Source organism: Danio aesculapii, chromosome 2 (genome assembly GCF_903798145.1).
Source record: "Danio aesculapii chromosome 2, fDanAes4.1, whole genome shotgun sequence".
Taxonomy (NCBI): domain Eukaryota; kingdom Metazoa; phylum Chordata; class Actinopteri; order Cypriniformes; family Danionidae; genus Danio; species Danio aesculapii.
The window spans coordinates 17,766,997-17,790,421 of record NC_079436.1 but is presented as its reverse complement, the minus strand read 5'-3'; the positions used below and the strand labels follow the sequence as shown (position 1 = coordinate 17,790,421).

Sequence of the window (23,425 nt, the reverse complement as noted above, 5' to 3'; positions counted from 1 at the left end):
TTTATGCTGTGTTAACACCAGCTGTAGCACGTGCGAACAAAACGCACTATTTGCGTGTAATTAGACGCATGAACATTTTGAGTTTGCTTACTTCATTTGCGCGTCAAATTTGCTTTGTTCACGCATCACGTTTACTTCACAATAGAGAGAAAAATTCGAGTCATGAGCAGGGATTCTGTCTGGCTGGGGACTCTAGCTTTGCTGCTAAATGGCTAACATGGACTTTATTGAGATGGTAGTTGTGCTTTATGTGCTTTCAGAGGTGATCACTAGATCCTTTCAGAGGTGCACCCAGCTCTGTGAGTTCATCATCTCTGTAAGGTGACTAGGGATGCAACGATTAACCGATTTTGCTATTAACCGCAGTTTAATTTATCACGGTTAATTAATGGTAAAGACGTCTCAACACCGAGGTTCTGCACTGCAACTAAACAAAGTTATCCCAACTGTGTGCTAGTTTAAAGTTCTGAGCTTGTACACAGAGGCTAATACGCACGCACACTGGATTAACTATGGCTGAAGCTATTAACTAAGGGCCTTTTTTGCATATTTTGAGCGCACAAGTTTGTAAACAATTTTGTTATATAGTTGATCAAAAATGCCTTTCAGACAGAAGTTCAGCAGCTTTTGACTACATTTGTTCTCTTTAAAAGGGAAATATTTAGCTAATATGCAGCTTAGATTTACATTAGACAAATACTATTTTATTTATTCATTCATTTATTTATTCATTGTTCTGTCATGTATTTTCAGTGTAAAATTATAACTTGTGTTTAAATGCCAAAAACCTTTTTTTCACTTATATTTGTATTCCACTATTTTTTTTTATTGAATATTTTTATATTTATTTAATTTTTTTTTATTCAAATAACACTTTAAAATATAAGGAGTTTTTATGTGATTTTCTAAACTAGTAGTGTTTTGAAATTAACAAATAATAATAACCGTGAAACCGTGATTATTCCACAGATTATAATTGTACAAGCAAAGTCTATAATCGTTGCATCCCTAAAGGTGACATAACCTCAATCATTTTTAGTTATGCAATATATATCGCCTATACATAAAAAACAATTCTAGCAGCATTTTAGCTGATTGTGTAACATTTCTATCTCTATTGGAGGTGTCAGTGTCAGTATAAAAAAAAACACTATAATATTTACTATAAATGACTAGTATATTTTCATGTGGGTGTCTGACAACTGAAATTAGATCTGGTAGCCTCTGTTACTTTTTACCTCGCACTTTTTTTTTTGTTAAGATTTATTATTATTTATTTAGCATATGCGTTTTCACATTCTGATTCTGATGCCTCATTATTAAATTGTTAAAATGACTATAAATTACATTAAGCATTTTCAAGATTAAAATATTATGTGTTCTTTGAAAGAGTGCACTCGCATTGTGATGATATTATTTCAAGAGTTCACACTTAGCTGATGATTGATTATAAAGCTTGTTTGGCATGCTGTCCCGGGAGAGAGCCCTGAGCTCATAAGATCCTCGAGCCTGGGGCTCCCTCCCAATTGCAGGGCGAGAGGGGAGTTTGAGCTCAGGTAGATCTCGAGAACTCCCCTGCTGTAGTAGCTAATGAACAGATAGTGATTGCTCTTATGAGATACTACTTACTATGAGCATGTCTATGGTGCTGATTTGGATTAGTCAATTAACTTAAGTTGCATGTTTTTAGACGATGGGAGGAAACCGGGGAACCCGGAGGAAACCCACGCGAGCACGGGACTGTTATATGGAACTTAGGGTATTTATAGTGGCTTAGGAATCATCTGATTGGTGAAACCTAAATTGAATAATGCGGGACCAGCCGCAAGCAATCATAAGCACGTGATCCTCTCGAAATTAGTTTATAAATAAACTTCACATTGTCATTCTGGCATTATACAATGAGTGGTATAAAAGGCTCTTAAGATGACAATAATATCGTTCATAGCAATATATTTTGGTCCAATATATCGTACAACAAAATATACATATTGTGACAGGCCTAGCGTTAAGCGGGTCAAACTGTTTGCATCTTTGCATTGACTTAACATGTAAATCACCCGCACTCAACGCTTCATCCGCATCTAGTATGAACACAGCATCATGACTGGCTGAATATGAAGGGTCAGAGAGCTCTTTAATTCCATCTATAATGTCTTCATTTGTGTTCAAAAAGATGAACAAGGTTTTGAGGGATTGGAGCAACATGAGGATGAGTGATTAATAACAGAATTTTCATTTTTGAGTAAACTAACCTTTTAATGTTAAAATGGCTTGCCATATGAATATAAATTCCCACCTCAACCCAAACATTTAAATCAAAATTTAGATTGATTTTGATTTTTTCTCCACATCTTATTCCCTCAACATTGCTCCCTTGATGTTAATTTACCCAGATGATATTCGAGCCCCAGTAGTATATGGGTATTATGTCTGAGAGCTGGTTCTAGTAGCCTTTCTGTGAATTTGTGTCCTGCTGGTAGCACCAGCTGTTATGGTAGCGCTTGCTGCACTCGAGTGCTGCACTTGACTGTAGGTGTGCGGCAAGTGTGATCTCAGGGGGGTACAGTACCAACGCTTTTTCATCTCTTTCTCTCTCTGTCTTCTCGCCTGCAGCAGATGCCCACTTGCAGAAACATTTACATTTAAATCTATGGGTTCCTGCTTTTCATTTACATGAAATTAACAGTTTAGTCAATGCTAGCGGAGGCCTGGATTACTACCAAAATACTCGCCTAATCGGTTTTCACAATTTTGGATGGAATCCCTCGCATATGGCCATGAATGAATGGGTGGATGGATGGGAGTGATTACTTTAATTACTGTAATGGACTTGATGTGTCAGTGATTCTATTTGTAGTGACCTCTGGAATCCACTTCCAAATGGGAAGTGCGGTGCTGTATTTTTGGGTAAACACAGATGACCATCTTCCCACAGATTATGATTGGGGAGGGAATCCTGTACTGCTGTGTGGCCAGGAGAAATATTGCCATCAAGACAGAGGCTAACATAAATGCTGCTGGCTGCAATTTCAACTCTTACATCCGACGGGCTGTGAGGTTTGTTGGTGGGTGTATATTTTTCTGCAATTGTGACTTTATAAAAAGCCGTATGGAGTGTATAAATATTGTATAAATTTCACAATTTATCTTGACTATTTTATAGCGTTTATAGTGAGGAAAGTTTACCCCAGAAAAGCAGAAAACATGGTCCTTGGTGATTCATAAAATATCTACGTAAAATTAATTCCTATTATGTCTGATGATACATGATTTGTGCAAGTAAATTCACATTATTTACAACATTATAACCTTTAAACAACATATCTGCAAACAGTTAACAAGTCTGGAGTGGTAGCTTCTTGATGCAAAATATCATGTCAAAGTTTGGGATTGTGTGAAATGCCAAGTTCAGACTGCATGACTTTTAAAGTAGTGGTCACAAAGGTTTTCACACTGCATGCCTATCTGGGGTAGCGTTCTATCGGTGCTGTGTTTACACTGTAGGATGGATAATTGACAGGGGGGTTCACCCAACCAAACCAACCAAACACGTAAGAAGTGAAAGGAAACAATGCAATGTCACTTAGTATATCTCTTGTTATTAACTACATAATAAGAAAGAAGCCTTTAGTTGGGTTGAAAATGAAGCCCACATATTTTGCTCATGTGGGTTTTGAAGGGAATTAGCTATTTTTTTCTTTTTCGTCCCGGTTGCGGTATTGCTCAAATGAGTGCTTACCACTAGATTTTACTCAAATTCTTGGTCCTAAATAGACGGAAAATAAGCCCTTAACTTCTGCCCCAACCTCCCACTGGCCTGCAGATATCCATAGTAGTGGATGCTGCTCACTCATTGGCTGTAGGTGATCGCTGATGTTATTTTTAATCCAAACACATTTCACACGGCATTGATTTGAGTCTCCGACAGGTCCAAATATTTAGCATGCCAAATATCTCAAAGATGACTGTGACTCATCTGCGATTCTTTGATAGTTCACACTGTGTGATTGTAACTCATGTAAACGAGCCCTGATTTGCCTGTGATTTCGGGCATTTGTCAACAATTTCGCAAAATCTGTTGGCAATTCAAAATTGAGGCTAAAATCATGCAGTCTGAACTCGGCATCTTCCTGATTGAATTCGCACAATTGAATGTAATCTTACTTATTATATGTTGTGATTGAAATATAGGCTAAATTATAATTGCACTCAACCAATGGGCCTGACGGAATGTATGCGTTGTGTTTTGTGGTTTTAACATATTTGGAAATACATTGTGGAATTATTATCAACCTCCAGATAAACAGATGACTTTTTGAAGTTTATTGACATACGTTCACTCCAGAGTTCACACTTAGATATGCTTGATGCTAATAGTAGGTTTGTCATGCTGTCCCGGGAGAGAACCCTGACCTCGAAGATATAAAGGGGTCTGAGATCAGGTAGGTCTCGAGAGCTCCCCCTGGTGAAGAGAGTAAAAGGAGGAGATGGGGTGGTCATTGGGGATTCATCCAAAACAATGATAAGGCAGTAAGGTGAAATTGGTCCATTTATTGTAGGCTTGAATCAATCTGATTGGATTATTACTGATTACAGATGAGAGGCCAGCTGCAATCAATCATATCACATGCTCCTCTCAAAATTAATTTGTAAAACTTAATTAAGAGCGATTTCACATTATGTATAAACGTGCATTAAACGCTTACATTAGCAGTCTGCATGTGTTTGTTGCCTCATTACAAACATATGCAGCAAATGTCACAATAGTACGGTGACCGAGAGAGCTTAACATGCTGCAATTTAGGAAAACACATGCATACAGTATACAAAAAACACCTGCAAATTAAGAAAATATATTTATTGATTTGACAGCACACATTGCAAATCCTCACAACAATTTTATCTTAATGCAAAATAATAATAACAACATGTAAAGCATCTTGTAAAACTTCTGAAACAATGTGTTTTCTTACGATGTAATTGACAGCTAAACATAATAAATGAACTATTTCATTTATAAAACTAAATCTTTACTGATTTGACAGCTGGACTGGTCCATGATTGAAGGTGGGGAACACATTTACAGTACGCAGATGTATAGTTACTTTTAAATTAAAAAAAAATTAAGACCTTCACCATACAAAATATTATAGAAAACAATTCATTCATTCATTCATTTTCCTTAAGCTTAGTCCCTTTATTTATCAGGGGTCGCCACAGCAGAATGATCCACCAACTTATCCAGCATATGTTTTGCACAGCGGATGCCCTTCCAGCTGCAACCTTCCAGCTATTTCTACAAACTCTCACGCTGATACTTTCTCTGAAAAGCTCTAAATGAAAAAACAATGTTTTATCGCAGTTGATCAAACCATGTTTTTTTTTATAGTTGTAGAATCATGCTAACATGTGCCTTTGGACTCGTGTGACACATGAGCTGATATTTTTTCAGAATAGCTCTAAACAAAACGATGTTCTGCTTTTTTATAGTTGTAACGTTAGACTCATGTTAACCTTTGGACTCGTGTTAACATCCCATGCTCACATGCATAAGGATTTCACATACAATGACGATATTATTATACAAGATATTATGTATAATATATCTAATATATAATATTATGCAACAGAATATTACTTAAAATTCGCAACCTTTTAGTGTATATCTAGGTCACATTTGTAACGTTACCAGATTCAGTGTTTAAACTATCAGACAGTTGTGTGTTTTTCTGTGAATATTTTTATTGTTTTTCGTTGACACATGATGTCAAAAAATTGCATTTTGCAGTTGTCTGTAAAACAAGATGCATGCACAGCAAAGAAAAAACACTAGCGATAGTGTATCAAACTCTTTTGATATTATTGTATTGGGATAGTATTGTCCAGTGTTCTTGCTTGTTTTTGTAAATTTAAGTATGTTTTTTCTTTGCTGTGCGTGCATCTTGTTTTAGAGACACTCACAGAAAAACACATTACTGTCTGGTAGTTTAAACACTGAATCTGGTACAAATGTATCCAAGATAATACACTGAAAGGTTGCGATTTTTAAGTAATATTCTTTTGCATAATATTAGAGGAACAGCAGTTTGTCGCCATAGTATAAATTTTTTTGTGAAATCTTCAAGTTTACACGAGTCCAAAGACACAAGTTTGAACATGATTTGACTAATTGCGATAATATTACAAAAGGCCACAGATCTTTTTACAGTCCTTGGTAGCTCAGTATGATAAGTCGTGTCTTGTCTTATGACGTGTCTCTTTTCTTTGCAAGTTCCAATACTGTGCACGAGTTTTGTTTATTTGGCCTAATTTTAAAAATTCTGTTTAGAAAAAAACGGAGGAAGACCTCGATTTATAACGTAATGTTGGGCTATTTAGCAGATCATCATTTTATTTAGAGCTATTCTGAAAAATATCAGCTCGTGTGTGACGTTGTAGACACAAGTTGACACAAGTCCAAAGGCGCAGTTAACATGAGTCTACAACTATAAAAAGCATGGTTTGACCAACTCATTTGGTCATTTAGAGCTTTTCAGAGAAAATATCAGTTTGTAGAAACATGTAAATGTGAGTACATGGAAACAAGTTAACACGAGTCTATAGAAACAAGTTCACATGAGTCCACAACCACAGCAAAACATATGTTGACTGATAAAGGTATTAAAACAGATCCTTCAACATATAGTCCTGATTAGCTCAGTTAGATACGAGTGCTGAACCTATTGCCTATACGAATTAAAATCCTGTTGATGACAAGTAAATTAAAATATTTGTTTTAGATTAATATTGGTTATATACTGTTTTGCTACACAATTATTAAAATCACTAATGTGTATAATGACACTGACACCATGTAAAAGAAAATTTATTTGGTATGGGCATGTTTTGTTGCTGTGAAAAAGTGACGAATCTGCCAATCTGCAAACGTGAATAGTTTACATCTGGAAAGGGTCACCAGTTAACACAGTCATCAATTAAACCGTAACACTGGTCTTAAGACTCCCACATACATAGTAAGTACTACAAGCTTAGATAAACTTGAAATAAGGAAAAACTTTTAGACTTATTATTGTTATAATCTCATTAGGAAATATTGTAGCCAATCAAGCACTGCCTGAGGTGTGCATATTAACAATCCTGTGTGAATTGCCAGAGTGATGGTTTTGTTCCAATTGGTCTGTTTTTTCCCAGAATTTTCACTCATGGGGTTGACATGAGAATGTGGAAACAAGGATGTTTGAGGAATTGATGGTATGCCATTTCCATGTAATGTTCTCTTCTTATTCATCTATGCCTAGATATTTCCAGATTTTCATCCTATGAGACTTTTAATAATTATTTAGTTACTTGCGCAGACTGACCATTTTATTTAATTAAACCTCAATGTATTGCCAGAAGCCATTGGTATTAATATTATGTTGCCTATACGTGATACATGTAATGAATCACCAAGGACTGCGGTTAGCTAAAAATCTTCAAAAATTGACCTACATATTGCATTTCCTGTGGTTGAGTAAATGAACAGCAAAAACAGATCTATCCCTTTAATAATGGAAGCTACATCGATTTAATCTCAAGCTTATGAAGTCTACTGGCTGCTGTTTGTAGCCATATGACTGAGCGAAAAGCTCTGAGTGTGTATTTTTGTGTCTTTTTCAGGGGTCCATGTGTTTGGCCTGTGCATCACAGCACTCATCACTGATATTATCCAGCTGGCAACAGGATACCATGCTCCCTACTTCCTCACTGTGTGCAAACCCAACTACACCACCCTCAACATTTCCTGTGATGAGAACTCTTTCATTGTGGATGACATCTGCTCGGGGCCCGATCCAGCAGCCATCAACTCCGGCAGGTCAGAAAGCAGTGTCTGTTTCATATTGTAGCTTGTTAACCCAGAGGCACAACAATTGCTTAAACGTGAACCAAGTATTACATGCTTTTTTGAAGTTATTGTGAAATGTTGCTTGCAACCCATGTTAGGTTTGTATTGTGATGCAATTCTAAGCAAACAGGATATTATTGGGTAAACACTTGGATTTTTTTTCACCGAATGTGTGTTTAAAACGTGTGAAAATAGTTTAGGAGAATTTAGGAGACAGTTTTATCCAAATACACTTAAAAATTAAAAAATAGAGCAAGCAAACCATCATGAAGGAGACATAAAGTAAGCAGCAGGCAGTGAGGGAAAAAAAATCTAAATAAAAGGATTTCAGGGGAAAATGAAATTTGTTTTAGTGAGAGACCAAGATTCTGTTGTTATATATATATATATATAAAGTTGGTCAACAATATGATAAACATGAATTTAATAAATAAATAAATAGGTAAATAAATAAATAAATACACTCTATTTTGATTTAGTCTGATCTTAAAGCTTTTTATTTTTATTTAAAATTTTACTTGGTAATTGTACTTACTGGAATAAGATTAGCCTCCCTCCAGGATAATCTGCAATGGTGAATTCGTATTTGGCAAGTTTGTTTTGAATAAAGCAAACCGTGGTCCGAATGTTTTGTTAAAGGGATTGTTCACTCAAAACTGAAAAATTCCTCATCATTTTCTCACACTCAATTGTTCTAAACTTTTATGATTTTTTTTCTTGTTGAACACAAAATACAATATTCAAAGAATGTTGGAAAAATGCAGCCATTAGCTATGTTTTCATCCACCTATTTTTATGTGCATTTTTTTAAAATCAGTGGATGGAAATGGCATAAAGCGCATCAATTTTGAAAATGTGCATTAAAAAATTATGTGCATAACTGAGTAGGATAAACGTTTTATTTGATTAGAAAAGCTACAATGGAAACACTTTTACCGAACAAATGCCAGTATGCACATTAAAAATAGTTTAGATTTTGAGATCATGTTTAGATAAGAGATCATGTTTAGATAAGAGATCATGTGATGATAAAAATGTGTGTGAATGGACAAACCAGCAGGCTGAGCACATTGTAAAACATCTGAAATGTTGTTTTGGTCATTCTAAAACACCTTGACTGTTTCAGTATTAGTGTAATTATTTTACTAATTACGTCTTCAAACGCCACCGCACGTTTACTGCGTGTCAGGATTGCCTTCTGAGGCACAAGTCAATTATTAAATGAAGAAAAGATTCACACAGCTTCTCCTACCGCAGCAAATCCATTTTTACTGTTGATATTTGGCACCAGTTAATCAAGAAGTGACAATTTTATTGTCTTTGGCTCGTTGGATGGAAACGCTGCTTTATTCGCACGTTTTTATGATATAATGCAGTTTTGCGCATAAAGTTAATTCACATTTTTGGATGAAAACACAGCTGATAAAAACAAAATATGTACAGACAAACAATAAACATGTTCACCTCAGCACACAGGAGTGTTTTAGTTGTCTTTAAAATACAGTTTCACCAGCATGACACACTTTGAGCTAGACTTTATTCTAGGGATGTAGGAATGAAATAGATGGTAAAGAGAACAGTGGGATGAAGGGGAAGGGAAGTAAGAGGATAAACAGTGAACAGGTAGGTAGGTTGATCGGGCACCCTACGATGATGCCCAGAGACTCAGAATGGGGGTTCCAGCTCTGAAATATTTTGGTAGGGTGATTGGACCCCTGGTTCAATCTAGTAGTAAAGAGAGAGGATTATAGGTCCACACGGAATCTGCGCTCGCCGATTTTTTTGCCCATCATTAAATCTGTTTATTTACTTGTGTAAATGTGTGTACATTTAGATTTATTCCGTTTTTAAATTAATTTTAGGAAAATTATTGACTTATATGAAAATGTTCATATAATTTATTCACAATACAGTTTGTAAAGTCATATTTTCTGTCTTTTAGTAGATATATTATATAGAAGACTTGCTTTTTTTACCAAATAAAGTGGATCTAATTGAATTTGCATTGTAAACAATAAATATAGATTAAAAAGGTATTACTTTTTAGTTCATATATTAAGGTTTTAGTACTCCCAAAATTATTCTGCAAAAATCCGCAGATTTTTAACAAAATTCTGCGCAGAAATAGCAAAAAATTTCTGCAGATTCCGTCTGGCCCTACTTATAGGTTGGTTAATTGGAAGCAAGGAAAAAGAGCGAGGGAGAGGGGTCCTTAAATAAGTTTTTAGGGAGTAGTTAATTGGTTAAGGAGACAAAGTGAGGCGTAGTTCCACTGCCGAACTTTTGTTAATAAGTTAATCCCATGTGAATGCTAAAGTATCCATGGCCGATTCGATTTTATTTTTTACAAGCAAACTAGCCAATTTGATAGCGATAGCCAATTTTTATTTATTTATTTTTGTTAAAAGAAAGAACAAATTGCATATAAGAAAAATTTTCATTTGCTTTGTCACAGGCTGACTCTGCAGTGATTTAAAATTAGAGGACACAACTGCTAAGTTGCACAAACTAAGTTTTTCAGGTAGTTAGTGATTTAAAACCGAATGTATAATTCCAAAAATGTGGAAAAAAATATGATAAACTATGATACATAAAAAAATTAGCACAAACCTAAAACGGTAGACATGATGGTCAAAAATGCAAATCCCAGCAGCTTCAGGTTTCTTGCAGGTTGATCGGTGCAGCCCTAGCTTAAAGTATTTTTCTGTTTTGGTCCAAACCAAGCAAACCAAAAAGTGAATAACCACTAAGAGCGCACCTTTAATGACATCTGTTTTCAGTTCACTACTGCTTGAGTAATAATATTTTAGTACAATTTAAAGATTTTTCCAATGCCTGTGTCATGAAATGTAAAGCTGACCTTATGAAAAACTGGCTCTGAAACTCAAAGGTGTGGATGATTAACAGTATACCCAAACAAAGATGATTAGACACATTATTACTGACAAAATATAATGGGGCTGCCTGTGCAATATTAAAGGTCTGATTGGATCAATAGGTGTATACGCAATCCCTGTTGTAAACAGTGTGGATAAATGTGAAGGCAGCAGAATGAATGCGGCGCTCTACTCTGGCACATGGCGTTCCTGTAAAACCCACACAGAGTTCAGTCTTGCTGCTTTGCTCACAACCCGGCTGCCCGTTCCAGCACACCCACACACATCCATTTGCGCAGCTCTGCTTTTCAATCTTCCACTCATTTCATGCACTCTCAATACCTACGATTATATGTTGTGCAGACATTTTGCAAACGTGAAAATTAAACGTAAACACTTCTGTTATGTGCTTTGAAATGTGTCTCCCAAAAAACATGCAGTAGAGATGCCTAATTATAACATATCAGTTGGTTTTATGCAAACATTCCTGAAAATTAAAAGCCCCAATTCTGTTTGGGCGCAATGGACGTGATCATCTGTGGCTTTCCATTCCCATCTGTCCTTTAGTATGCTGCAGTACCTCATTGTGAAAAGGATCTAGAGATCTTACAAGGCTGTCTGTCTCTTATTACAGGAAGTCCTTCCCATCTCAGCATGCCACACTGGCAGCCTTTGCGGCTGTGTACATCTCCGTAAGTAATCCATTTGACACATGGCACAGTTGACTCAACCAATATGTAACTGCATGCCAAGCTATCCCACTGTCCTTTCCACTATAAAGCATTTCCTAAAACTTCAGTTAAAAGACTGGTCTCCTTCCACAGATGTACTTTAATGCCACTCTGACTGACTCATCCAAGCTCCTGAAGCCACTCCTAGTGTTCTCCTTTATCATCTGTGGCATTATCTGTGGCCTGACTCGCATTATTCAGTTCAAGAACCATGCTGTAGATGTCTACTGTGGCTTTCTTCTCGGAGGAGGCATAGCCATCTATCTGGTGAGTCCTGCTATTGCAGTGGCTTTCAAATGCACTGTGTGGATCATAATTAATTCCATAATCCCATGACTGATCTATATTACTGTATGAAACCTGAGAAGAATCATAGAGAATTAGTCGAGGTGCTATAAGACAATGGCGTTTTAATGGAAGTAAAAATAGCTCACACATGCAAATCCCTTGTGGCTCCTTTTCAGCTCTCCACCCACACACCCCTCACATTCCTCCCACCATTTCTTTCTTATTTTACTCACTCTCCTTTCCCTCTGCTCAACCTGCTCTGAGTGTTATGTGTACTCTGTGATTTCTAACATAGACAACAATTCCAAAACTCCTTTAGGAGGGATTAACCCAGTTAAGGTGAATCAGTTCACTAGGTCCTGGTTATATTGCTTGTTTAGCAAAAGTACATTATGAGGTGAAGCGATTAGCTATTTAATGCTGTTTGGCTCTGAAATCTTACAACTGGTGTACAAATCATAGACAAGATGAGGAAGTTTCTTTAAAGTCCATGTAAGCTCATATTTGATTATAGAGGCAACATTATTAGGAGGTAGTTTTATTATTGTTGAATAGTATGAAATTTGACATAGAATATCTTTTGATCAGACAGATCTGTCTACTGGTTCTAGAGGGGTTGGTATACTTTACAGGTGGTCAGACCGGGAGAACTGCTGGTTACTCAGCTAAACCAACCAAATACAGCTTGGCCAGGTTGGGATACCAACTTAAAACGTCTAGCATACTGTTCAGCAGGGAATATATAGGGTAAAACTTTATTTTGATGGTCCATTTGAGTATTAGTAGACTGTCTGCTTAATATCTGTTGATACAGACATTCAACAGACATTTAACTGACTATAAGAAACGTTGCAAGTACACGTCAACTTACACTAACCCTAACCCCAATCTACTAGTCTACTTATAATCTAATGAGAATTAGTTGGCATGTAGATGCAATGTAACTTAAATTCAACAACTGAACCATCAAAATAACGTGTGACCATATTTTGTATTGAATTAAATGCAAAATAGCCCTATCAAAGCCTAATTTTAAATATAAATCTTTTTTTTAAATGATCACTATCCTTACCAAGATATTTCTGCCTTTTTGCACTACTTTAGGGTCTGTATGCAGTTGGGAACTTTAAACCTAGTGAAGACACATCTCTGAAGATACATGTGCATCCTCCTATCCGACAGCCCCTACCCCCACAACCTCTACCACAACCCCAGCCAGTAGGGCCTCCACCTGCCTTGCGGGAGCCTCTGAGACCTCTCCCTAACCTGAACACAGATCCACCACGCTTACTTCCACCTAAAAGCCTGAGCATGCGTGAACGTCCAACCTCAGCACGCTCTGAGAGTATCCTGCTACGTGGCCCATCCCACAGAGAGAACAGCTTGTCCAGCTTGAAGAGGGCAAGCACAGAGGTAGAGTGCATTACACCACCCAGTCCCCTCTGCAAGGAGAGCTTTGTGACATTCAGCAACACCCTTCCTCGTGTGCATTCAACTGGAGTTGAAGAACCAGTGCCACGACGCCACGCTGCTATCCATGCCTCCATGGACTCCACACGTTCTAAGCAGCTGCTCTCACAGTGGAAGATCAAGAATGAGAACCGCAAACTGTCTCTGCAGGTCATGGAGGCTGAGGCTGGACAACTGTCTCCCCAGCGAAGCATGGAGCTCCGCTGCAGTTCCGAACCCTCTGCTGTTGGCTTGGATGGGGAGCTACGTGGTGGACCCCCTGGGCAATATATGAAGCTTGCTGCTAGTGCTGTGCCATTAGCCAATCATAATAACTCTGGTGGTTTAGCTGGTGGTGCCAGAGTATCGATTCAGTCGCGACCAGGGTCCTCCCAACTTGTTCACATCCCTGAGGAGACACATGAGAATGTGAGTTCCTCACATCAGGAGGATGGTGAGGAGATGAATGATGGTGGGGGAGGGGGTGGGACAGCACGATCAAAGTGGCTGAAGGTGGCAGAGAAAAGCACCGTCTGCCGGACTAACAGTCAGCCACGTATTATGCAGGTCATTGCAATGTCCAAGCAGCAGGGCATGCTACATGGTAGTCCTAAAAGTGAGGCCAGCACCGTGAGTTGTACAGGATCTATTCGTTATAAAGCTCTGATGGATCAGGAACCTAACACTGGCATTGTTCGAGTGGAGGCCCACCCTGAGAACAAGCCTGTAGTGAAACCACCATCCACAGATGGAAGTGGATCCTGGAGGTGGAAACCACAGGAGCGGGTCAGTATCCGACAGTCCCTCGAGTTAAATGATCTAAATCGGGATTCTGAAAGCTGTGAGTCATTGAGAGATAGCTACGGGTCCATAGATGGAAACCGAAGCCTACCTGACATGAGCAACCCTCACCATCCCCACTTCCATCATCATCACCACCAACAGAGTATCACCACCATTCGAGTCACACCAGTGGAAGTCAGCAGTGAAGCCACCTCGGAAACTCTCTCCACCACCTCCAGTCGAGACTCCACCTTGCGCAGGAAAGGCAACATCATTCTGTTGCCCGAAAGAGGACCTAGTCCTGACAACGCCAGGAACCTGCCTCACTTTTTCAAACCCTCCCCAACACCTCCCCCCATTTTGACTTTCAAAGAGTGAATGAAACCTCTTTCCATGTCAACCCTAAGAGTTGCTTTGCTCTCTGAACTATGAAGGCAAGAGCCTCTGTTAGGGAACTCAGTAGACATGGTGAGTTTGGATGCATCTACATTTCCTGACCGCACTCTCCAGAACACGTAACACAATGTTGTGCTTTTTCTGACTACATTCTGTTGGCCTCATTACAAAAGCATAAGCACAAATTATGAAAATTGGGGCTGTTTGATAAAGGTATTTGTTTGATTTCATCTAAATAGCTTTGTTATCAAATCCATTGTCTGTTGTCTAAAGGCAACGTGGGTGCTTTTAAACACTTTGTAAATTTATATATATTTTCTGAATATAAATATTTGTACGTATATTGGGCCACACAATCACATCTTTTAATGCTTACGGTAATAATTGTGTTCGCTTTGAAATGTTTTAGCCGGGCTTTCAATCAGACGCATAGCTTTTAGACAAATAGGAGAATGTTATAGTCATGTTTACAGAGGGTTTTAGCAATGGTTTATTAACCAAAAGGATGCATTGTTTAAGGGGGCTTATTTAATCACTGTGTGTTTTGGTGACCATAAATGAGCCATTTTCTCATTCAAACAGCTAAAAGACCTCTTTGCTGGCATAGAGACAATGAATTTATAGAGACTCTGCCTTTGGCATTGTAATACAGTGGACAATACATTGTTCAGACACTAATGTCATATTGCCTTTGTGAAATATACAACTTTTATTCAGTTCCACATGCCAATGACCACTGTTTCACTCATATATATTGATTTGTAAGCCCCCTTATTTTGTTCTAGTGTTCTTTGAGCACAAGTATCGTGCTTTATGGCTCATTGCTGTACGTTTACAGTGATGTAGTGTGCATCATTTTCTTACTTGTTCCCCCATTTTGCCTCACAGGATGGGGTTATATAGCTACTAAGGTGCATTGTCCTCTTTGTTTCTAAGCGTGTGGGCATAAACAAATGACTCATAGCTACTTCGCTGCACATTGCAGAGAAGCATACAAGATATAAGAGCAATAGGAGGCCCCAAAGGTAATAGTGGGAATTCATTGCATATTTTTGTAAATGTCTAAAAATACTACTAATAATCATATTCATAGAGTGCCTCAAAAAGAAATATGCCTATTAGCTAGTGATTACTTGTCTCCATCTTATAGTAACTGTACAAACATGTTACAGGTTGCTGCTGTAATTATTACGGTGCAGAATTGTTGGCTACCACTCTCATTGCCATCAGTTGGCGTTGAAAATCGGGCACAGTCGTTACATAAAGACAAGTGCTAAAGTAAGACGTTATGATAAAATACACAAAATAGATAATGTTAGGATTCGTCCTGTATGGCGTGTGTATTTCTAAACAGTTCTAAACTGTGTACTTGTATTTCTAGCTCATTGTTTACATCCTTGTTAGGACCATGTTGTAATATATACATAAATATTGCCAAATAAGAATGTATGTTGAACAAGATGCTTTTAGTTCATTTATGTATGGTGTCATCTATATGATGTTGCTTATTTATTTATCTTTATTTTTATTATTGATACAGTACAGTATATATAAAGTATACATATTTTGATGTGTCTGTTTTAAAAGAGTGAATCAGAACCAACACATTTTAAAGATTTTATATATGCTTGTACAGTATACTTGTACCCCACATTGAGGCTTAAACCTGTCCTTACATATGCATGGTGACTTAAAACTGTATGTACGGTAACTGGAGGATTTGTTTTGCTTTCCTTTTGTAAATGATGCCTTTAATAGTGATGGCTGGTACCTTGATTTATACTCTATTCACACTCTGCGGAATCAACTCAATAATCATTCAATCTTTTTACCCCTGTAAATATGAATTTGTAACTTTGCCAGCAAACTGTTAAGATGTTAAAGAGATCGGTGGGGTATTATTTGAGTGTCATAGAGACACTTGCTTTATTAGTGCTCTAAACCAGATATGGTACATCAGAGAGATGGCTTTTTGTTGAACCTGTTGACAGATATTTGGAAGTTGGCCTTGTGGGGTTTTGTTTAGCAATGTATTTTGACTAAGGATGATATGTCTTAATATATATTGAAATAAATGTTTGGTATCACAGCCAAAAGATACTTTTTTATTTCCACACTCTCCTGCATGGTGTCATAAAAAATATATCGCTTCATTGTTTATGTGACTTTTCTGCTCTGTTTCATTCCCTATTTATAGTAAGAAAAAACATCTACCATATGTGTCTGCACGTGTAGTCTCAACCTCAGATGTCAGCACCCACAGTCCTTTTACTAAGCATCTGAAAAAATGTAATTTAAAACTTTATCAAACTAGTTCACAACTGATAACCACTTTTAGAACACCCAAAAGACCACTCATTTCAAAAGTTCCCATTTAGATATGCTTGGCATTAATGGCATGCTGTCCCAGGAGAAAACCCTGAGCTCGGATATAATTGACCCCAAGGCTCCCGCCCGGTCAAAAAGCATATAAGGGGATCCGAGATTAGGTAGGTCTCACGAGCTCCCCTTAGAAAAGGAAGGAAAAAGAGGAGATGGGGTGGAAGGGGGGATTCTTACAAAATGAAGATAGAGCAGTAGGGAAAAATTGATCCATTTATTGTAAGCTTGGATCCATCTGATTGGATTATTACTGATTACAGATAAGCAGCCAGTCGTGCTCAATCATATCATGTGCTCCTCTTGAAAATAGTTTATGAACCTTCACATATGGCCCTTTTTGATATAACGTTTACACATGTTGAACTCCCAAAATACCTAGAGGGTTAATCTCTAACCAGTGCCTAATTTGTAAATTGCGAGGTCCCGGAACAGATAGGGTAACTGATCCGGCATGTTAGCCGAGGAGCGAAAGTTGAGAGTTGGAGAGCGAGATGTTGAGTGACACGAAGAGTGAGTTGTTGTCGCTGACGAAAGTGAAGTGGGTTGGGGAGTCGCGGAAGAGTGAACAGCAAATGGGGAAGGAGGGCGGTTGAAGAGAGGATCCGTAAAATGAGGTACCGGATCAGATTTCAGAAGTGCCGGATCTGACGTGTTCTGGCACAAATTAAGCCCTGCTTCTACCGTTACAAACTGCTAGTCACACATTTTCAAGTCACCCGTCTTGGACTGGCATTAATTTCAAATGTAAATAGCATTCTTAACACATAAAGCAATTCATGTGATCAGTTTAACACACTTGTGATTTTCAACATGTAAACTTGATTAACAAGTCATTTCCACTAAAATTGACAAGATTGACATGTCACACGTACACACTAGTCATTGTGCCCCTTCCTGATCGGTCACAAAATTTATACTAGCACATTTAAACGTAGAGCTTTTACTTGCGATGAAATCCTTTCACTATCCACTGAGAGCAACTCGTTATTCACTTTCGGTTGCACCCCTCCCCCCACCAACAATGTCACATGCTTTTTGTTAACGGCAATGAACTGTGATTTCAAAAAACAGTTTAGTAATGTTAAATTTGGCTGTAAATTTGCAGTATTTTTTACAGTGTTGGTAAGGTTCATGATTTAAGTTTAGAGATGTTTTTGTATATAAATATTTTATATACTTTTCTGGAAACATTCCTCAGAGATTCTGGTCCATACTGACTTGAGAGGATCACACAGTTTCTGGAGATTTGCCAGCTCACATCTATTATGCAAATTTCTAATTTTCCACATACTACACTGTAAAAATTAAAGGTTCCTGGAGGCACTTTTTGGGGGTTTTCACATTGCCACACCGGCGGAACCCTCTAAAGAACCTCTAGGCACCATTTAATAAAAGGGCAGTTCTTTGAGGAACTTCAAGGGTTCCTGGAAGAACCCTCTTATTAACACTGTAAAAATGAAAGGTTCATGGAGGCACTTTTTGGGGTTCTTCAAATTGCCACGCCGGCGGAACCCTCTAAAGAACCTCTAGGCACTATTTCAAAAGGAGCAGTTCTCTGAGGAACCCTCTTATTAAGAATGACCAGGAACCACCTTGAGTGCTTTGAAGCACCATTTTATTTTTTAATGCTTGTTTTTCCTATCTCTCTTAATTTATGGTTTGTGCAAACATGTTTAATCACAAATTCAATAGACATCTATCTATCTATCTATCTATCTATCTATCTATCTATCTTTATCTATACATGTTTATAGATTTTTAAAAAATACAATTGCATTTTTCTTAAATAATTACTTTTATTAATCAATATACATCACAATTACATTCACATAATATGATTAATAATGTAATATACATTTTAATGCAAAAAATCAAATTTAAATAATGTCTGGCAATAACAGTCAGCAACATCTTTAGCTGTCCACTGCTTCACATTGGAGGTGTCCCTATAAAAGTAAATTAAAAAGTAGTTAACCTGAGAAGTTATGAAAACAAAAGAAATTCACAATATTCCCAGAGCCATTTTTTTTACTTATCAAGACATATACACAAAAGATATGCAGAACATTTCTGAATAACAAAAGGAAACATCAATAAAGTTAGGAATTGTCTTAATTTATATAAAAGGATTTTTTTTCACTGCTTGCAGAGTGCCTGTATACATCAATAAAGGCAAAATCCATAGAATGTAAACCTCTCAAATATCTGAGCACAAGCAGAAATAAGACAACACAAAAGCTGTGTCTGAAACCACTCCCTCATTAGTGCACCCCACATATTTTCCCACTCATTCACACAGATAATGCACTATAACTTTGAGTGTAGTGCATTTGCGATAGTTATTTTATTCAGGTTGTAGTTATTAGCTTTTTTTTTTTTTTAATTAACCATTAGTTGAATAAAAACACATTAAATAAAGAGAAAATTAAATGAGTTAAAAATTAAAATCAATTATGCATGAAGGTCAAATATTGTTTTTGGACAATTTAAGTGGCCTTTGAAATACAGAAATTAATATTACAGGGCTCAACAATAAGTTTTTACAATAATACAATGTAAAAACATGTATATACAGTACTTAATAAGTGCATTGTACCATATTATTAATTTAACTTTAAGTACTGTGGTTAAGGTGCCTTAATATAAAGTTGGTCTTGTTTTTTAAAATATATAAATGAAAGTAAAGCAGTCTGTCAAGTTTACGTTATTTTGCAAATTGTTTTCTACTTTGATGAAAATATATATTACAAACTCGATTAATGTAACCATTTTGAAGAAAATGCCATGTTTTACTGTAGTTTTTAGAGCTAGGGTGCAGCTATTTTGGAATGTCGCTGTGTCACCTGGTTGGTTCCATTCCCTCAACTGAACTGATGTCGTGGAAGTAATGGACTGAACATGAAGACTGAAAAGCCTAATTTAACACAATGCGTGAAGTTGTGGACATGTATCGCAGAGCTGGTACAAATACAAGGAACACACTTGTGTTTAAAATCTAATTTTTTTTTAAATGTTTACTATTTTTCTTTTTTTTTTTTAAATACTGTTCATTTGATGTGCTTTGGTCTACTCTCTCACACTGGTGCAGCGCTGCCTGGCATGGTGATTTACATTCAGACTAATGCAACGATTACAATAATCTTTCAACATTAAATATGAAGCACGAAAAAACCTGTGATGTGAAAAACGGCACCGATCTTAGTTTGGTTTGAACATGAACAGAAGTGAGGGGCTATATAGTGAAAAGTGAAAGTACCCGCCTCCATTACGTCAGGTACCAGATCTTGTTAAAGACATTGAGGGCAGTCAGGCATCGTAAAACAGAGAGTGGACCAAAGCACATCAATTGATCGGTAATAAAAGAAAAATTAAAAAATGTATTTTTATGTTTCGGACATACAGTTGAAGTCAGAATTATTAGCTCCATTGAATTATTAGCACCCTTGTTTATTTTTTTCCCTAATTTCCAATTTTTAAAACACATTTCTAAACATAATAGTTTTAGTAACTCATTTCTAATAACTGTTTTATTTTATCTTTGCCATGATGAGAGTAAATAATATTTTACTAGATATTTTTCAGAACACTAGTATTCAGCTTAAAGTGACATTTAAAGGCTTAACTAGGTTAATTAGGTAAACTAGGCAGGTTAGGGTAATTAGGCAAGTTACTGTATAACGATGGTTTGTTCTGTAAACTATCAAAAAATATAACTTAAAAGGGCTAATAATTTTGACCTTAAAATGGCTTTAAAAAAATTAAAAACTGCTTTTATTCTAGCTGAAATAAAACAAATAAAACTTTCTCCAGAAGAAAAAATAGTATCAGACATACTGTGAAAATTTCCTTCCTCTGCTAAACATCATTTGGAAAATATTTTAAAAAAGAAAAAAAATAATTCAAAGGGGGGTTAATAATTCTGACTTTAACTGTAAATGTAATGCTTGTATTTGCACCAGCTCTGTAATGCACATCCAAAACTTCATGCATTGTGTTAAATTAGGCTTTCCAGTGTCCGTGTTCAGTACATTACTTCCACTGTATCTGTTCAGCTGAGGGAACGGAACCAACCTTGTGACGTCAGACAGTGATATTCCAAAATAGCTGCACCCTAGCTCTAAAAATATAAACTATTGTAAAACATGCTCTTTTCTTCAATAATGGTTACATTAATCGAGTTTGTTTATTATATTTTCACTAAACTGGACATCAATTTACAAATGAATGTAAACTTGACTGAGTGCTTCACTTCCACTTTAAAGGGACAGTTCACCCAAAAAATTTAATTCTGTCATCATTTACTCAACCTTCACTTGTTCCAATCCTGTTTAAGTTTCTTTCATCTGTTAAACTGAAAACAGAAAACCTATAACCACAATCCATACTTTTGTTATACTGGTTATAATTTATTTTTAATGGTTAAAAATGTTCAGCTTTAATCAAAATATAATGTTTTGCGCTCAACTAAAGAAAGAAAATCAAACAGGTTTGGAACATATTAGAGGTGGGTAAATGATGACAAAATTTTTATTTACTTTAAACCATGTTTATTTGTGAGGTGGTATTAACTAACTCACTACTCTGTAAAAAAACTATAATTTGGTGGACACTTTATAAATATTATTTTAATTGAACAACTATTAATTTTAATTTACCCAAGCATTATGTTGCTTTATCTAATAATAAATGTAATTTAATTAAATTCAAGTTCACATACTGTAGTTATTTTGCTTTAGTCAGGTTTCAGTAAGACATTAAGATTAGGATTATTAGTGCATTAAGATTGTTGTCTGTTCATTTACAATACGTGCTTTAGGTGCAGGTGGCCTGACGTTTAGAAGACCGAACTTAAAAAAAAAAAAAAAGTATTTTCACTTATTTACCATTTTTCTGGTTTGATTTTTAATAGATTTTTTTCTAGAACACATAGTATATTAAATTCTTGATCTAATAATACGAGGAACAGACAGTTTCTATGAAGTTAGCCAGATATGCATTACTGTGATTAAAGTGGGACGAGCAAAAGTCTACATGACTAAAATGTGGATTTTCACTAACTAGTCAAAGCATCCTGAAGATGTTGTCCGACAGGAATTCAGCTCCAGTACTGCTGTGGTGCAGCCCATCAGCATGGGCAAGCCTAGGACGATCCTAGAAAAGATTCCAATTGTTAATAAAGAGCAAATTCTTCACACCATGTTAATAGCCATTCATTCAGAGCAAAAAGTCTGCTGAACCTTTCATGTCCACAGCAGTAAGTAGAAAGCTGTCCAGAAATGATGATCTGCATTGCAAGTGAAGTGCATCGGACCGTTTCAATCTGGCCCTCTGCTACCTGGATTTGATACAGCAAACTTTAAATTTCTAGTCTATATCTGTCACAATGATTTACACCTAATATGGATACATCAGAAACAAGCAAATGAGAAAATAAGTGAGTGATTTTAAACACTTAAAAGGTTAAAAGTTTAATGTCATTAGTTCAGTGTTACCCAGCTGGATAATGATTATCAAATAATATTGTTTGTTAAATGAAGTATTTTTACATTTATTTCCATTTCAGTTAGTTACTTAAAAAATACTTACATTTGAGGTGACTCAAACGGCTGTTTGAGAGAATACTGAACAATTTCAGGGTTTATGTGGATGTTCTGAGAAGGAAAAAGGCAGGCTTTATGTACATTATTTGTGTGAATGAATAAAAAATATATTGAAGTACATAACTTAGACACAATTTGTCACACAGGTAACTGTTTAAGAAACGCAAATAATAACAAATGCGTAATATTACTCACAAACAATAAAAGGAAAGAATATTAGATAGCATCGCGGCTAGAAAGTAATATAAGCAACCCTGCTCAAGACACTTGCTACACACTGTTTATGTAAGGGAAGACAATAAATAAATAAATATATTTGTGGAAAAAAGCCGTCTAATAAGTACGAATGTATAACGTTATCTGTTTAATTTGAAATTAACGGTCGCTTGCAATGGCTTTCATGGAAGCTTCGTGTTCAATGACAATAAAATATTTCGACATAAATCAATATTTTACATCAAATTATTTATATTTGTGTGAGGTAGACGTGTAATTTGAGTGATTATGTATATCCAGCCGATTGTTATTATCGCAAAATAATAATGTTTACCCAATCTTATACAACAGCAATCGCTTCGCGAGACGTTCCTAAAACAGATTACACGACATAATGATGCGTGTAAGTGTAGATATTTGTGTGCAAATCGTATCTAATTTGTACATTTATTTTGCCAACTTACTCACCTTCCGTGTGTTAGAGATGACAGCCGTCATGAAATGGAGGAAAGGAGCCGTTACAACTCGCTATTTGAAAACGCTACTGCGACCTGCGCGTGCACGATGATGCGCGTCCGCGTCATGTTTATATTATTTTGTTAGTTCCGGTTAATTTTTATTTATTTATTTTGGCAACACAATTAATTCCATTCCATTAATCCAAGAAACAGATGAAAAAAACATTTAATTCAGAAAAATAAAAAATGTACAAAATAATGCATTCATTAGCAAGTTATCTTTGTTGGTTTATCAAAACAAACTGGAGGAATACTTTTTATTAATAACCCAGAGCCCATAGCCTATATACTTAAGTTT

The 23,425-nt window shown here is 36.4% G+C and overlaps 1 protein-coding gene and 1 long non-coding RNA gene across 2 annotated transcripts in view; one reads left to right on the top strand and one right to left on the bottom strand.

The window, feature by feature from the left end:
* The window catches only part of plppr4a (phospholipid phosphatase related 4a), a 50,500-nt gene extending 34,019 nt beyond the window's left edge, over window positions 1–16,481 (top strand). The window contains exons 3-7 of the mRNA XM_056473942.1: window positions 2,939–3,068; window positions 7,663–7,858; window positions 11,399–11,456; window positions 11,589–11,762; window positions 12,888–16,481. Of these exons, the coding sequence (XP_056329917.1) occupies window positions 2,939–3,068; window positions 7,663–7,858; window positions 11,399–11,456; window positions 11,589–11,762; window positions 12,888–14,393 (2,064 nt within the window). The 3' untranslated portion in view covers window positions 14,394–16,481. The remainder of the gene's footprint in view (window positions 1–2,938; window positions 3,069–7,662; window positions 7,859–11,398; window positions 11,457–11,588; window positions 11,763–12,887) is intronic.
* Window positions 16,482–18,656: 2,175 nt separating this feature from the next.
* On the bottom strand, window positions 18,657–23,139 carry LOC130242061 (uncharacterized). The gene is made up of 5 exons (XR_008838932.1): window positions 23,078–23,139; window positions 22,380–22,444; window positions 22,031–22,128; window positions 21,852–21,944; window positions 18,657–18,739 (listed from the first exon to the last, which is right to left on the bottom strand). It is a non-coding gene; the product is annotated as an uncharacterized LOC130242061 (long non-coding RNA).
* Between the last annotated feature and the right edge of the window lie 286 nt (window positions 23,140–23,425).